This window comes from Oncorhynchus tshawytscha, linkage group LG13 (assembly GCF_018296145.1).
Source record: "Oncorhynchus tshawytscha isolate Ot180627B linkage group LG13, Otsh_v2.0, whole genome shotgun sequence".
Lineage (NCBI taxonomy): Eukaryota > Metazoa > Chordata > Actinopteri > Salmoniformes > Salmonidae > Oncorhynchus > Oncorhynchus tshawytscha.
The window spans coordinates 90,433,045-90,448,944 of record NC_056441.1 but is presented as its reverse complement, the minus strand read 5'-3'; the positions used below and the strand labels follow the sequence as shown (position 1 = coordinate 90,448,944).

Below are 15,900 nucleotides of genomic sequence, written 5' to 3'. Positions count from 1 at the left end.
TAGTGCACTACTTGTTTTTTTACCAGGGCCCATAGGGGTCTCGTCTAAAGTAGTGTACTATGAAGGGAATAGGGTGCCATTTGGGACAGACTCTTATACTCTGACATGTAAACTCTCCTTACTCACTCTAAACTGACACCGTTATGATTCCTGACACCCCTTGACTCCTTCTACACCTGCATTGCTTGCTGTTTGGGGGGTTTTAGGCTGGGTTTCTGTACAGCACTTTGAGATATCAGCTGATGTAAGAAGGGCTATATAAATACATTTGATTTGATAAATCCACAGGAAAGTATTGTCTGTCTGTTCCTGTAGAAATTCCCCCTGGTATTCCCGTTGTTGACAGATTTATTTATTTTGAATTAATTTATTTTCCCGAACGGGTAGAATGTTGTGTTTGTTTGCTGACTGTATTCGCCTCGTCAGGGCTACAACACTAACTGAAATTAAAATGAATTATTCCATGAGATCAAAAAGCCCACTCATACTACTGTGTGTTCTAGATTTGAATGTTCTACTTCCAGAGAATAAGGTGAGGTTTCCAGTTCTGCCTGTCAGTGTGTCATGATAAGTAACGTGTTGGTTCTGGTTGGTTGCATACTGTAAGGATTACCCTGTAAGAGATGATCCTGTATGGGAACACTCCCTTTCCTGGGAAAGTCCTGAGAAGAGCAATAATGAAACGAATAACTAGCCTGTCCTGTTGGTACTGTAATGGAAAGCAGCATGTGCAGACTGGGTCTCAGTTCCAACAGCCCCAACAGCCCCGGGCCTCACCCCAACAGATCCAACCCTGGGTCTCAGTTCCAACAGCCCCAACAGTCCTGGGCCTCTCCCCAACAGATCAAACCCTGGGCCTCAGTTCTAATAGCCCCAACAGCCCCAACAGCCCCAACAGTCCTGGGCCTCTCCCCAACAGATCAAACCCTGGGCCTCAGTTCTAATAGCCCCAACAGTCCCAACAGTCCTCACCCCAACAGATCAAACCCTGGGCCTCAGTTCCAACAGCCCCAACAGTCCTGGGCCTCACCCCAACAGATCCAACCCTGGGCCTCAGTTCCAACAGCCCTGGGCCTAACCCCAACAATTCAAACCCTGGGCCTCAGTTCTAACTGCCCCAATGGTCCTGGGCCTCACCCCAACAGATCCAACCCTGGGCCTCAGTTCCAACAGCCCCAACAGTCCTGGGCCTCTCCCCAACAGATCAAACCCTGGGCCTCAGTTCTAATAGCCCCAACAGCCCCAACAGCCCCAACAGTCCTGGGCCTCTCCCCAACAGATCAAACCCTGGGCCTCAGTTCTAATAGCCCCAACAGCCCCAACAGCCCCAACAGTCCCAACAGTCCTGGGCCTCTCCCCAACAGATCAAACCCTGGGCCTCAGTTCCCCCAACAGTCCCAACAGTCCTCGGCCTCACCCCAACAGATCAAACCCTGGGCCTCAGTTCTAACTGCCCCAATGGTCCTGGGCCTCACCCCAACAGATCCAACCCTGGGCCTCAGTTCCAACAGCCCTGGGCAACAGTCCTGGGCCTCACCTGCCCCAACAGTTCAAACCAACCCTGGGCCTCAGTTCCAACAGCCCCAACAGTCCTGGGCCTCACCCCAACAGTTCAAACCCTGGGCCTCAGTTCCAACAGCCCCAACAGTCCTGGGCCTCACCCCAACAGTTCCAACGCTGGGCCTCAGTTCCCACAGTTCCTACCCTGGCTCTCATCTCCAGCCCAACGCTGGGCCTCTCCCAGCTCCAGCCCTGGGGACTCAGCTCCAGCCCAGGGACTCAGCTCCAGCCCCGGGACTCAGCTCCAGCCCCAGGACTCAGCTCCAGCCCAGGGACTCAGCTCCAGCCCAGGACTCAGCTCCAGCCCAGGGACTCAGCTCCAGCCCCGGGACTCAGCTCCAGCCCAGGGACTCAGCTCCAGCCCAGGGACTCAGCTCCAGCCCCGGGACTCAGCTCCAGCCCCGGGACTCAGCTCCAGCCCAGGGACTCAGCTCCAGCCCCGGGACTCAGCTCCAGCCCCGGGACTCAGCTCCAGCCCAGGGACTCAGCTCCAGCCCAGGGACTCAGCTCCAGCCCAGGGACTCAGCTCCAGCCCAGGGACTCAGCTCCAGCCCAGGGACTCAGCTCCAGCCCAGGGACTCAGCTCCAGCCCCAAGACTCAGCTCCAGCCCCAAGACTCAGCTCCAGCCCCGGGACTCAGCTCCAGCCCAGGGACTCAGCTCCAGCCCAGGGACTCAGCTCCAGCCCAGGGACTCAGCTCCAGCCCAGGGACTCAGCTCCAGCCCAGGGACTCAGCTCCACCCCAAGACTCAGCTCCAGCCCCAGGACTCAGCTCCAGCCCCAGGACTCAGCTCCAAGCCCGGGACTCAGCTACAACCCCGGGCCTCAGTTCCCACAGTTCCAACCCTGGGCCTAAGCTCCAACCCTGGTTCTCAGCTCCAACTCTGGGCCTCAGCTCCAACCCTGGGCCTCAGTTCCAACCCTGGGCCTCAGTTCCAACCCTGGGCCTCAGCTCAAACCCGGGCCTCAGTCCCAACCCCAGTTCTCAGTCCCAACAGTCCCAACCCCAGTTCTCAGTTCCAACAGTCCCAACCCCAGTTCTCAGTTCCAAAAGTCCCAAACCCGGGCCTCAGTTCCAAACCTGGGCCTCATATTCAACCCCGGGACTCAGTTCCAAACCCGAGCCTCAATTCTAACCTTGGGCCTCAGTTCCCACAGTTCCAACCCTGGGCCTCAGTTCCAATCCCGGTCCCAGTTTCAACTCTGGGCCTCAGTCCCAACCCCGGGCCTCAGTTCCAACTCTGGGCCTCAGCTCCAACCCCGGGCCTCAGTTCCAACTCTGGGCCTCAGCTCCAACCCTGGGCCTCAGTTCCCACAGTTCCAACCGTGTGCTTCAGTTTCAACCCTGTGCTTCAGTTCCAACCCTGTGCCTCAGTTCCAACCCTGAGCCTCAGTTCCAACCCTGGACCTCAGTTCCAATCCCGGTCCCAGTTTCAACCCTGGGCCTCAGTTCCAACTCTGGGCCTCAGCTCCAACCCTGGGCCTCAGTTCCAATTCTGGGCCTCAGCTCCATCCCTGGGCCTCAGTTCCCAGAGTTCCAACCCTGTGCTTCAGTTCCAACCCTGTGCCTCAGTTTCAACCCTGTGCCTCAGTTCCAACACTGTGCCTCAGTTCCAAACCTGGGCCTCAGTTCCAACCCTGGGCCTCAGTTCCAACCCTGGGCCTCAGTTCCAACCCTGGGCCTCAGTTCCAACCCTGTGCCTCAGTTCCAACCCTGTGCCTCAGTTCCAACCCTGTGCCTCAGTTCCAACCCTGTGCTTCAGTTTCAACCCTGTGCCTCAGTTCCAACCCTGTGCCTCAGTTCCAACCCTGTGCCTCAGTTCCAAACCCGGGACTCAGCTCCAAACCCGGGACTCAGCTACAACCCCGGGCCTCAGTTCCCACAGTTCCAACCCCGGGCCTCAGTTCCCACAGTTCCAACCCTGGGCCTCAGTTCCCACAGTTCCAAACCTGGGCCTCAGCTCCAACCCTGGGCCTCAGCTCCAACCCTTGTCCTCAGTTACAGCCCCAGTTCTCAGTTCCAACAGTCCCAACCCCAGTTCTCAGTTCCAAAAGTCCCAAACCCAGGCCTCAGTTCCAACCCTGGTTCTCATTTCTAACCCCGGGACTCAGCTCCAAACCCGAGCCTCAATTCCAACCCTGGGCCTCAGTTCCAACCCTGGGCCTCAGTTCCAACAGTCCCACCTCCGGGCCTCATTCCCAACAGTCCCAACCCCGGGTCTCAGTTCTAGACACTCTCCCTCAGGGCTCTGTTACTCCTCCCCAAAGTGTTACCTCACACTCAGAGGTGAAAGGGTCACACTCCACAGAATGACTGCCCAACATTCCTGCAGTTTAAAGTGTTTAAACTGTTTACGGACTGCTCAGACATGGCAGGAGTAGTTTAACAGGAACAAAACATTTGAAATCAGACAACAGCCCAACAACAGCTGGGTCCATGCTGATAAAATCAGACAACATCCCAACAACAGCTGGGTCCATGCTGCTAAAATCAGACAACAACCCAACAACAGCTGGGTCCATGCTGCTACAATCAGACAACATCCCAACAACAGCTGGGTCCATGCTGCTAAAATCAGACAACAGCCCAACAACAGCTGGGTCCATGCTGCTAAAATCAGACAACAGCCCAACAACAGCTGGGTCCATGCTGATAAAATCAGACAACATCCCAACAACAGCTGGGTCCATGCTGATAAAATCAGACAACATCCCAACAACAGCTGGGTCCATGCTGCTAAAATCAGACAACATCCAAACAACAGCTGGGTCCATGCTGCTACAATCAGACAACATCCCAACAACAGCTGGGTCCATGCTGATAAAATCAGACAACATCCCAACAACAGCTGGGTCCATGCTGATACAATCAGACAACATCCCAACAACAGCTGGGTCCATGCTAATAAAATCAGACAACATCCCAACAACAGCTGGGTCCACGCTGATAAAACATGAAGGTTTGATTGAGAGCCACAGTTGCCATATTTTTTCATATTGCATGCTTACAAAGAGTAGTGTGTGTGTGTGTATGTGTGTGTGTGCGCGTGCATTAGGCGGGACAACAATATATATTCTTCATGAGTATGGCCATCACTTGACCATCACTGACCATCACATTGGTGGTGCTGCATACGATGTAGTCTACCATGTTGTTCAGGTTGTACCTACTCCGTTGACTATCCACTAACTGTTTAGTGACAGTTCTGATGACTAACCTTTCTGATGGCACGCTACCATGGATACAGCATATATTTTTTCATGAGCATGGCCTTATTTCTATTACAGCATATTGGATGACTGTCATTCATATTCCATTCACCCAGTTCAATGTAACAGCGATAGGTTTAGGTTACTACATGATACTAGAATGTTCCCCTGTACCCATCATGAGGTTGCGACAACCTAGCCTATGACTGAAAGATTCTAACATATGGGTCACACGTTCACCTTTGCCTTGGATCCTCAGTCAGGAGAGTGATAAGTAATTCTACATGATGTGATTATGGCTCCAACAGTACAGTAATATCTAATGTCTCTAGGTCCAACAGTACAGTAATATCTAATGTCTCTAGCTCCAACAGTACAGTAATATCTAATGTCTCTAGCTCCAACAGTACAGTAATATCTCATGTCTCTAGCTCCAACAGTACAGTAATATCTAATGTCTCTAGCTCCAACAGTACAGTAATATCTAATGTCTCTAGCTCCAACAGTACAGTAATATCTAATGTCTCTAGCAGTCCTAATGTCTCTAGCTCCAACAGTACAGTAATATCTAATGTCTCTAGCTCCAACAGTACAGTAATATCTAATGTCCTAACTCCAACAGTACAGTAATATCTAATGTCTCTAGCTCCAACAGTACAGTAATATCTAATGTCTCTAGCTCCAACAGTACAGTAATATCTAATGTCTCTAGCTCCAACAGTACAGTAATATCTAATGTCTCTAGCTCCAACAGTACAGTAATATCTAATGTCTCTAGCTCCAACAGTACAGTAATATCTAATGTCTCTAGCTCCAACAGTACAGTAATATCTAATGTCTCTAGCTCCAACAGTACAGTAATATCTAATGTCTCTAGCTCCAACAGTACAGTAATATCTAATGTCTCTAGCTCCAACAGTAAAATTCACTAAGTAGGATGGTCCTCCCCTTCCTCCTCTGAGGAGCCTCCACTGGTATGTGTGTGTGTGTGTGTGTGTGTGTGTCTCTGTGTGGTAAGTCTACCCCCCAGCTCCTTCATTCCCTTTATCCCCACGACAGACAAGAGTTGAACGAACATGGCCTGTCGAAATCCAGAAGGTTATCCATGCAGCTCACACAACAACAACTATTAGCACAGCAGGGTCATACGCAGATAACAGACACAGGGGACAGAGCTCGTGAACCGTGGCAAGAAAAGGGTTCACTGGGGGCTTAGTTCAAATAAAGGAAGTAATATCTAAACCACAATTGGTATACAGTAGGTTTCTCTTTTGTACTTACAGCGTCATTGGAGGCTATAGTACTTATTCACAGCTGAATACATTCTCATTCATTCCTTTACACTTGTGTGTATAAGGTAGTTGTGGTCGAAATTGTTAGGTTAGATTACTTGTTACATATTACTGCATGGTTCGAACTAGAAGCACAACCATTTCACAAACACTCTCATTATTTTAACATTATTAACATCTGCTAACCATGTGTATGTGACAAATACATTTTTTATTTGATATTGGTACAGTATAACATTTTGTTACGTTACAGCCTTATTCTAAAATGGATTAAATATTTGTTTTCACCTTCATCAATCTACACACAATACCCCATAATGACGTCACAATACCCCATAATGACATCACAATACCCCATAATGACATCACAATACCCCAATAATGATAAAACAAAAACTGTTTTTCATAAAATCTTGCTAAGTATTCAGACCCTTTCCTCAGTAATTTGTTGAAGCACCTTTGGCAATGATTACAGCCTTGAGTCTTCTTGGGTATGATGCTACAAGCTTGGCACACCTGTATTTGGGGAGTTTCTCCCATTCTTCTCTGCAGATCCTCTCAAGCTCTGTCAGGTTAGATGGGGCGCATCGCTAAACAGCTATTTTCAGGTCTCTCCAGAGATGTTCGATCGGGTTCAAGACCGGGCTCGGTCTGGGACACTCAAGAACATTCAGAGACTTGTCCTGAAGCCACTCCTGCGTTGTCTTGGCTGTGTGCTTAGGGTCATTGTCCTGTTGGAAGGGGAACCGCAGCCCCAGTCTGAGGTCCTGAGCGCTCTGAAGCAGGTTTTCATCAAGGATCTCTCTGTACATTGCTCCATTCATCTTTCCCTCAATCCTTACTAGTCTCCCAGTCCCTGCTGGAAATTACGGAAATTCTGCTTTAAAGAGTGACATTTAAAGCCAATATTCCCTCTTTAGCAGAGGTAATGGTGAACACTCCATATCTCGGTCCCATAGGGAATGACCTTTACATTTCTATTGTGGAATCGGTTCAACGCTCCAGATTGAATAGAGCTCATGGTTCTAGTGTGGTGGTAATGGGGGATTCCAATTCACATCATGGTTCTAGTGTGGTGGTAATGGGGGAATCCAGTTCACACCATTTTCCTGTCCTGCTAAGCATTCAAAATGTAACGAGTACTTTTAGGTGTTAGGTTAAATGTATGGGAGTAAAAAGTACATGATTTTCTTCAAGAATGTAGTGAAGTAAAAGTAAAAGTAGTCAAAAATATTTTTTAATTGATTTTATTTCACCTTTATTTAACCAGGTAGGCTAGTTGAGAACAAGTTCTCATTTGCAACTGCGACCTGGACCAAGATAAAGCGTAGCAAGTCGACACAAACAACAACACAGAGTTACACATGGAATAAACAAAACATACTATATAAATAGTAAAGTAAAGTACAGATACCCTAATAAAACTACTTAAGTAGTACTTGAAAGTATTTTTTACTGATAGTACTTTACACCACTGCCAAAACAGTACCACCTCTCTAAATCAAATCAAATTTTATTGGTCACATACACGTTTAGTAGATGTTATTGCTAGCGTAGCCAAATGCAATACCACCTCTCAAGTACTCCTTTCCTAGACTAGAGAGAAACTTTCTCTGAGTCTGAACTGTACCAAAGCTACGAGGGAACAAACTGTCCACTCGTTTCAACACACATTCCTGTTGCTCTGAATCTGACTCTACAAATAGTGATAAACAACAGCATCTTGACCCTAACCGTCTCACTCACCCCTTAACCCTGTTGCACATCCTTCCACAGTGCAAACGTCAGAATTTGACACAGAGCCAACTGATAAACAGCTTCCTGACCATAACCCTCCTAACACTCCAAGGGTATGTCTCAAATACTACCCTGTTCCATATATACACCACCCAATGGGCCCTGATCAAAAGCACTGCACTATATAGGGAATAGGGTGAATTTGAGATGCTTGTGTTTCTAGCTCCAACAGTACAGTAATATCTAATGCTTGTGTTTATAGCTCCAACAGTACAGTAATATCTAATGCTTGTGTTTATAGCTCCAACAGTACAGTAATACCTAATGCTTGTGTTTCTAGCTCCAACAGTACAGTAATATCTAATGCTTGTGTTTATAGCTCCATCAGTACAGTAATATATAATGCTTGTGTTTATAGCTCCATCAGTACAGTAATATCTAATGCTTGTGTTTATAGCTCCATCAGTACAGTAATATCTAATCTTGTGTTTATAGCTCCATCAGTACAGTAATATAAAATGCTTGTGTTTATACCTGGACCAGGCCTGTAATTCTAATGCTTGTGTTTATAGCTCCATCAGTCCCCTAATATCTAATGATTGTGTTTATAGCACTCCTATCTGAGACTTAATATATAATGGGCCCCTAGTCCCCAGTAATATCTAAGCTTGTGTTATGACAGTAATATCTAATTTGTGTTTATAGCTCCACACACTATAATATATAATGCTTGTGTTTCAATCCAAAAACCACAGGAATTTTATGTTGTCAGCCAGCTTCCACTGTGATACAGATTCAGGTTTCCAGGAAACAGAGACCTTTCCAAATGAGACCAGGCCTGAGTAAGACGGGGCTGAAAGAAGGTTTAAGCACTAAGACGGGGACTGAGAAGAGAGTTTAAGAGTAAGACGATAGCAGGATAGAAGAAAGGTTTAACAGTAAGACCACTCTGAGAAGAGAGGTTTAACAGTCAGACAGGGCTGAGAAAGAGGTTTTACAGTAAGACGGGGCTGAGAAGAGAGGTTTTACAGTAAGACGGGGCTGAGAAGAGAGGTTTAAGAGTAAGACGGGGCTGAGAAGAGAGGTTTAACAGTAAGATGGGGCTGAGAAGAGAGGTTTAACAGTAAGACGGGGCTGAGAAGAGAGGTTTAACAGTAAGATGGGGCTGAGAAGAGAGGTTTAACAGTAAGACGGGGCTGAGAAGAGAGGTTTTACAGTAAGACAGGGGCTGAGAAGAGAGGTTTTACAGTAAGACGGGGCTGAGAAGAGAGGTTTTACAGTAAGACGGGGCTGAGAAGAGAGGTTTTACAGTAAGACGGGGCTGAGAAGAGAGGTTTTACAGTAAGACGGGGCTGAGAAGAGAGGTTTTACAGCAATACGGGGCTGAGAAGAGAGGTTTTACAGTAAGACGGGGCTGAGAAGAGAGGTTTTACAGTATGTGCTACAGTCGGAAGCTGTAGACTTGAAGGAGACTTGAAGACGTTTATGTTTTATATTTAACAGACACTCAAAATCAAATCAAATCAGATGTTATTGGTCACATGGTTAGCAGATGTTATTGGTCACATGGTTAGCAGATGTTATTGGTCACATGGTTAGCAGATGTTATTGGTCACATGGTTAGCAGATGTTATTGGTCACATGGTTAGCAGATGTTATTGGTCACATGGTTAGCAGATGTTATTGGTCACATGGTTAGCAGATGTTATTGGTCACCTGGTGGTTAGGTCAGATGTTATTGGTCACATGGTTAGCAGATGTTATTGGTCACATGGTTAGCAGATGTTATTGGTCACATGGTTAGCAGATGTTATTGGTCACATGGTTAGCAGATGTTATTGGTCACATGGTTAGCAGATGTTATTGGTCACATGGTTAGCAGATGTTATTGGTCACATGGTTAGCAGATGTTATTGGTCACATGGTTAGCAGATGTTATTGGTCACATACATACACATGGTTAGCAGATGTTATTGGTCACATGGTTAGCAGATGTTATTGGTCACATGGTTAGCAGATGTTATTGCGGGTGTAACAAAATGCTTGTGTTCCTAACTCCGACAGTGGAGTAGTATCTAACAAGTAATATCTAACAATTTCACAACAATACACAGAAATCCAAAGTAAAGGAATGGAATTAAGAATATATAAATATATGGACAAGCGATGTAAAAAGTGGCAAGGACTAAGATACAGTAGAATAGAATATTGTATATACATATGAGATGAGTAATGCAAAATATGTCAACATTACTAAAGTGACCAGAGTTCCTTTATTAGAGTGGCCAGTGATTCCATGTCTATGTATAAGGGGCAGCAGCCTCTAAGGTGTAGGGTTGAGTAACTGGGTGGAAGCTGGCTAGTGATGGCTATTTAACAGTCTGATGACCTTGAGATAGAAGCTGTTTTTCAGTCTCTCGTTCCACAGCTTTGATGCACCTGTACTGACCTCGCCTTCTGGATGATAGTGGGGTGAACAGGCAGTGGCTCGGGTGGTTGATGTCCTTGATGATCTTTGTTGGCCTTCCTGTGACATCGGGTGGTGTAGGTGTCCTGGAAGGCAGAACATCTCATATCCAGAGCACTAACTCATGTAGCTAAGACAACCAGGCCAAGGAAACCCTTACTTGTGGGTGTGGGTGTGTGGGTGTGGGTGTGTGGGTGTGTGTGGGTGTGAGTGTGTGGGTGTGTGTGTGGATGCATGTGTGGGTGTGGAGGGGTGGGTGTGTGTGTGTGTGTGTGTGTGTGTGTGTGTGTGTGGGTGGAAGTGTGGGGGTGCGGGTGTGTGTGTGTGGGGGTGTGTGGGTGTGTGTGGGGTGTAAGTGTGGGGGTGTGGGTGTGGGGTGGGTGTGGGGGGTGAGTGGGTGTATTATCCTGATGATTTGTTGGTGACTTGGGTCTGTAAGTAACAGAACAAACTGAAAAGCCTCCTGCAGTTAGCCGGCAGGAAAGGGGGAAAGGAACAGGAAAGGAGAGTAGAGAATATGGAGAGGAGAGGAGAGAGAGGAGGAGGGAGAGGAGAGGAGAGGAGAGGAGAGGAGAGGAGAGGAGAGGAAAGGAAAGGAGGAGAGGGAAAGGAGAGGGAGGAGAGGAAAGGAGAGGAGGGAGAGGAGAGGAGAGGAGAGGAGAGGTGGGGAGGGGAGGGGAGGAAAGGAGAGAGGAGGAGAGAGGAGGGGAGGAAAAGAGAGGAGGAGAGGAGAGGGGAGGAAAAGAGAGGAGGAGAGGAGAGGGGAGGAAAAGAGAGGAGTAGAGGGGAGGAGGAGAGGAGAGGAAAGGAAAGGGGAGGAAAGGAGAGGAGGCGAGGAAAGCAGAGGAGGAGAGGAGGAGAGGAAAGGGGAGGAAAGGAGAGGAACGGAAAGGAAAGGAGAGGAGGATATATCCTGTTATGTACCAAATGGAACCCTATTCTATTCCCTATATAATATATTACTTTTGATCAGGGCCCACAGGGCGAAGTAATGCACTAAATAGGGAATAGAGATGCCATTCGGGACACACCCTCTATTGTCCCGGCTGGGCCGAAACTACACACTGGCAAAAGACAATAGGAAGCAGGGGGGGGGTTAGCCTCTAGAGGGTTGCCAATAATAAACACAGTGACAGTTATTCATTATATTTATAGCTACTAAGGAAGTTGGGTTAACGGCTCCACAACCACACAGACACACAAAGTATGTAGTCCTCACCCCACAGGGACTCATACGAGGACAGACCAAGACCAGATGGGGAACCCACATTTCACTGCTTTTAAGGTCTCTGCACTGGCTGCCTGTCAGTTTTAGAATATATTTGAAGATTCTTATATTGTTTAAAAAAAAAAAAATCTATCCATGACTGGGCACCCCAATACATGTCAGACATGCTTTAAGTTATGTACCCAGTAGGTCCCTCAGGTCCTCTGGCCTTTTAACTCTCCCAAAGCCAAGGACCAAGAGGCATGGAGAGACAGCCTTTAATGCTCTCCCAAAGCCCAGGACCAAGAGGCATGGAGAGGCTTTAGCCTCTAGTTACTATGCCCCCAGCCTTTAGTTACTATGCCCCCAGTCTTTAGTTACTATGCCCCCAGCCTCTAGTCACTATGCCCCCAGCCTTTAGTTACTATGCCCCCAGCCTCTAGTTACTATGCCCCCAGCCTCTAGTTACTATGCCCCCAGCCTCTAGTTACTATGCCCCCAGCCTCTAGTTACTATGCCCCCAGCCTCTAGTTACTATGCCCCCAGCCTCTAGTTACTATGCCCCCAGCCTCTAGTTACTATGCCCCCAGCCTCTAGTTACTATGCCCCCAGCCTCTAGTTACTATGCCCCCAGCCTCTAGTTACTAGCCTGCCTGCCCCCAGCCTCTAGTTACTATGCCCCCAGCCTCTAGTTACTATGCCCCCAGCCTCTAGTTACTATGCCCCCAGCCTCTAGTTACTATGCCCCCAGCCTCTAGTTACTATGCCCCCAGCCTCTAGTTACTATGCCCCCAGCCTCTAGTTACTATGCCCCCAGCCTCTAGTTACTATGCCCCCAGCCTTTAGTTACTATGCCCCCCTCTAGCCTTTAGTTACTATGCCCCCAGACTCTAGTTACTATGCCCCCAGTCTCTAGTTACTATGCCCCAGCCTCTATTTACTATGCCCCCAGCCTTTAGTTACTATGCCCCCAGACTCTAGTTACTATGCCCCCAGCCTCTAGTTACTATGCCCACAGCCTCTAGTTACTATGCCCCCAGCCTCTAGTTACTATGCCCCCAGCCTCTAGTTACTATGCCCCCAGCCTCTAGTTACTATGCCCCCAGCCTCTAGTTACTATGCCCCCAGCCTCTAGTTACTATGCCCCCAGCCTCTAGTTACTATGCCCCCAGCCTCTAGTTACTATGCCCCCAGTCTCTAGTTACTATGCCCCCAGGCTCTAGTTACTATGCTCCCAGCCTTTAGTTACTATGCCCCCAGCCTTTAGTTACTATGCCCCCAGCCTTTAGTTACTATGCCCCCAGCCTTTAGTTACTATGCCCCCAGCCTTTAGTTACTATGCCCCCAGACTCTAGTTACTATGCCCCCAGTCTCTAGTTACTATGCCCCCAGCCTTTAGTTACTATGCCCACAGCCTTTAGTTACTATGCCTCCAGGCTCTGGAATAGCCTGTCAGAGAACCTGAGGGGGACTGAAACTCTGGACATATTTAAAACCTTTTCAGGACGGTTGAGCTAACGTAGGCTAATGTGATTAGCATGAGGTTGAGCTAACGTAGGCTAATGTGATTAGCATGAGGTTGAGCTAACGTAGGCTAATGTGATTAGCATGAGGTTGTAAGTAACAAGAACATTTCCCAGGACATAGACATATCTGATATTGGCAGAAAGCTTACATTCTTGTTAATCTAACTGCACTGTCCAAATTACAGTAGCTATTACAGTGAAAGAATACCATGCTATTGTTTGAGGAGAGTGTACAATTTTGAACATGACAAGTTATTAATAAACAAATTGGGCACATTTGGGCAGACTTGATACAACATTTGAACAGCAATGCAATGGTTCATTGAATCAGTCTAAAATTTTGCACATACACTGCTGCCATCTAGTGGCCAAAATCTAAATTGCGCCTGGGCTGGAATAATACATTACGGCATTTCAAAGATTATGAAAAAAAAACCGAACATTTTATCTTCTACCAGATCTAATGTGTTATATTCTCCTACATTCATTTCACATTTTCACAAACTTCAAAGTGTTTCCTTTCAAATGGTATCAATAATATGTCATATCCTTGATTCAGGTCCTGAGCTACAGGCCGTTAAATTTGAATATGTCATTTTAAGCGAAAATTTAAAAAAAAAAGATTCTTCTTAAAAGATATCTTAAAACACACCTTTTTAACTTTGCTTTTCCTTGGGGGGCTTTTTAGTTGTTCAGTTTTTTTTATTTAAGTTTTTTATTATAAAATTTGTTGTGTAGTAAATATTTCATCTTTTATTGTCATTGTTTATTTATTTATTTGATTGTGAAGCACATTGTGTTACATTTCATGTCTGAAATAGGCTGTATAAATAAAGCTTGACTTGATTTGATAGATTAATAAGAATTCATTTGGTGTGAAATAAAACAGGACACAGACATGAAGTCATTCTGACGTCTCTTCACTGTCTGAAAATCAGTGAACTGAATGTGGGGGCAGAGAGAGAGAGAGAGGAATAGAGAGAGAGAGAGAGAGAGAGAGGAATAGAGAGAGAGAGAGAGAGGAATAGAGAGAAGAGAGAGAGAGAGGAATAGAGAGAGAGAGAGAGAGAGAGAAGAATAGAGAGAGAGAGAGAAAGAGAGAGAGAAGAATAGAGAGAGAGAGAGAAGAATAGAGAGAGAGAGAAAGAGAAAGAGAGAGAGAGAAGAATAGAGAGAGAGAGAGAGAGAGAGGGAAAGAGAGAGGAAGAGAGGAATAGACAAAGAGAGAAAGAGAGCGAGACAGACAGACAAAGGCAGAGACAGAGAGGGAGGCACAGAGAGAGACAGAAGGAGGCACAGAGAGGCACAGAGAGAGACAGAAGGAGGCACAGAGAGAGACAGAAGGAGGCACAGAGAGAGACAGAAGGAGGCACAGAGAGAGACAGAAGGAGGCACAGAGAGAGACAGAAGGAGGCACAGAGAGAGACAGAGAGGGAGGCACAGAGAGAGACAGAGAGGGAGGCACAGAGAGAGACAGAAGGAGGCACAGAGAGAGACAGAAGGAGGCACAGAGAGAGACAGAAGGAGGCACAGAGAGAGACAGAAGGAGGCACAGAGAGAGACAGAAGGAGGCACAGAGAGAGACAGAAGGAGGCACAGAGAGAGACAGAGAGGGAGGCACAGAGAGAGACAGAGAGGGAGGCACAGAGAGAGACAGAGAGGGAGGCACAGAGAGAGACAGAAGGAGGCACAGAGAGAGACAGAAGGAGGCACAGAGAGAGAGAGAGGGAGGCACAGAGAGAGACAGAAAGAGGCACAGAGACAGAAGAAGGTGCAGAGAGAGACAGAGGGAGGCACAGAGAGAGACAGAAGGAAGCACAGAGAGAGACAGAAGGAGGCACAGAGAGAGACAGAAGGAGGCACAGAGAGAGACAGAAGGAGGCACAGAGAGAGACAGAAGGAGGCACAGAGAGAGACAGAAGGAGGCACAGAGAGAGACAGAAGGAGGCACAGAGAGAGACAGAAGGAGGCACAGAGAGAGACAGAAGGAGGCACAGAGAGAGACAGAAGGAGGCACAGAGAGAGAGAGACAGAAGGAGGCACAGAGAGAGACAGAAGGAGGCACAGAGAGAGACAGAAGGAGGCACAGAGAGAGACAGAAGGAGGCACAGAGAGAGACAGAAGGAGGCACAGAGAGAGACAGAAGGAGGCACAGAGAGAGACAGAAGGAGGCACAGAGAGAGACAGAAGGAGGCACAGAGAGAGACAGAAGGAGGCACAGAGAGAGACAGAAGGAGGCACAGAGAGAGACAGAAGGAGGCACAGAGAGAGACAGAAGGAGGCACAGAGAGAGACAGAAGGAGGCACAGAGAGAGACAGAAGGAGGCACAGAGAGAGACAGAAGGAGGCACAGAGAGAGACAGAAGGAGGCACAGAGAGAGACAGAAGGAGGCACAGAGAGAGACAGAGAGGAGGCACAGAGAGAGACAGAGAGGGAGGCACAGAGAGAGACAGAAGGAGGCACAGAGAGAGACAGAGAGGGAGGCACAGAGAGAGACAGAAGGAGGCACAGAGAGAGAGACAGAGAGGGAGGCAGAGAGACAGAGGGGAGGCACAGAGAGAGACAGAAGAGGCACAGAGACAGAAGCAGGTGGAGGCACAGAGAGAGACAGAGGGAGGCACAGAGAGAGACAGAAGGAGGCACAGAGAGAGACAGAAGGAGGCAGAGAGAGACAGAAGGAGGCACAGAGAGAGACAGAAGGAGGCACAGAGAGAGACAGAAGGAGGCACAGAGAGAGACAGAAGGAGGCACAGAGAGAGACAGAAGGAGGCACAGAGAGAGACAGAAGGAGGCACAGAGAGAGACAGAAGGAGGCACAGAGAGAGACAGAAGGAGGCACAGAGAGAGACAGAAGGAGGCACAGAGAGAGACAGAAGGAGGCACAGAGAGAGACAGAAGGA

The 15,900-nt window shown here is 47.8% G+C and overlaps 1 protein-coding gene across 1 annotated transcript; it reads left to right on the top strand.

The window, feature by feature from the left end:
* Nucleotides 1-726: 726 nt before the first annotated feature.
* LOC121838985 (extensin-like) lies at nucleotides 727-3,942 on the top strand. Its single transcript, XM_042294986.1, has one exon. The coding sequence runs from the start codon at nucleotides 727-729 to the stop codon at nucleotides 3,940-3,942; it is 3,216 nt and encodes a 1,071-aa protein (XP_042150920.1).
* Nucleotides 3,943-15,900: the final 11,958 nt, after the last annotated feature.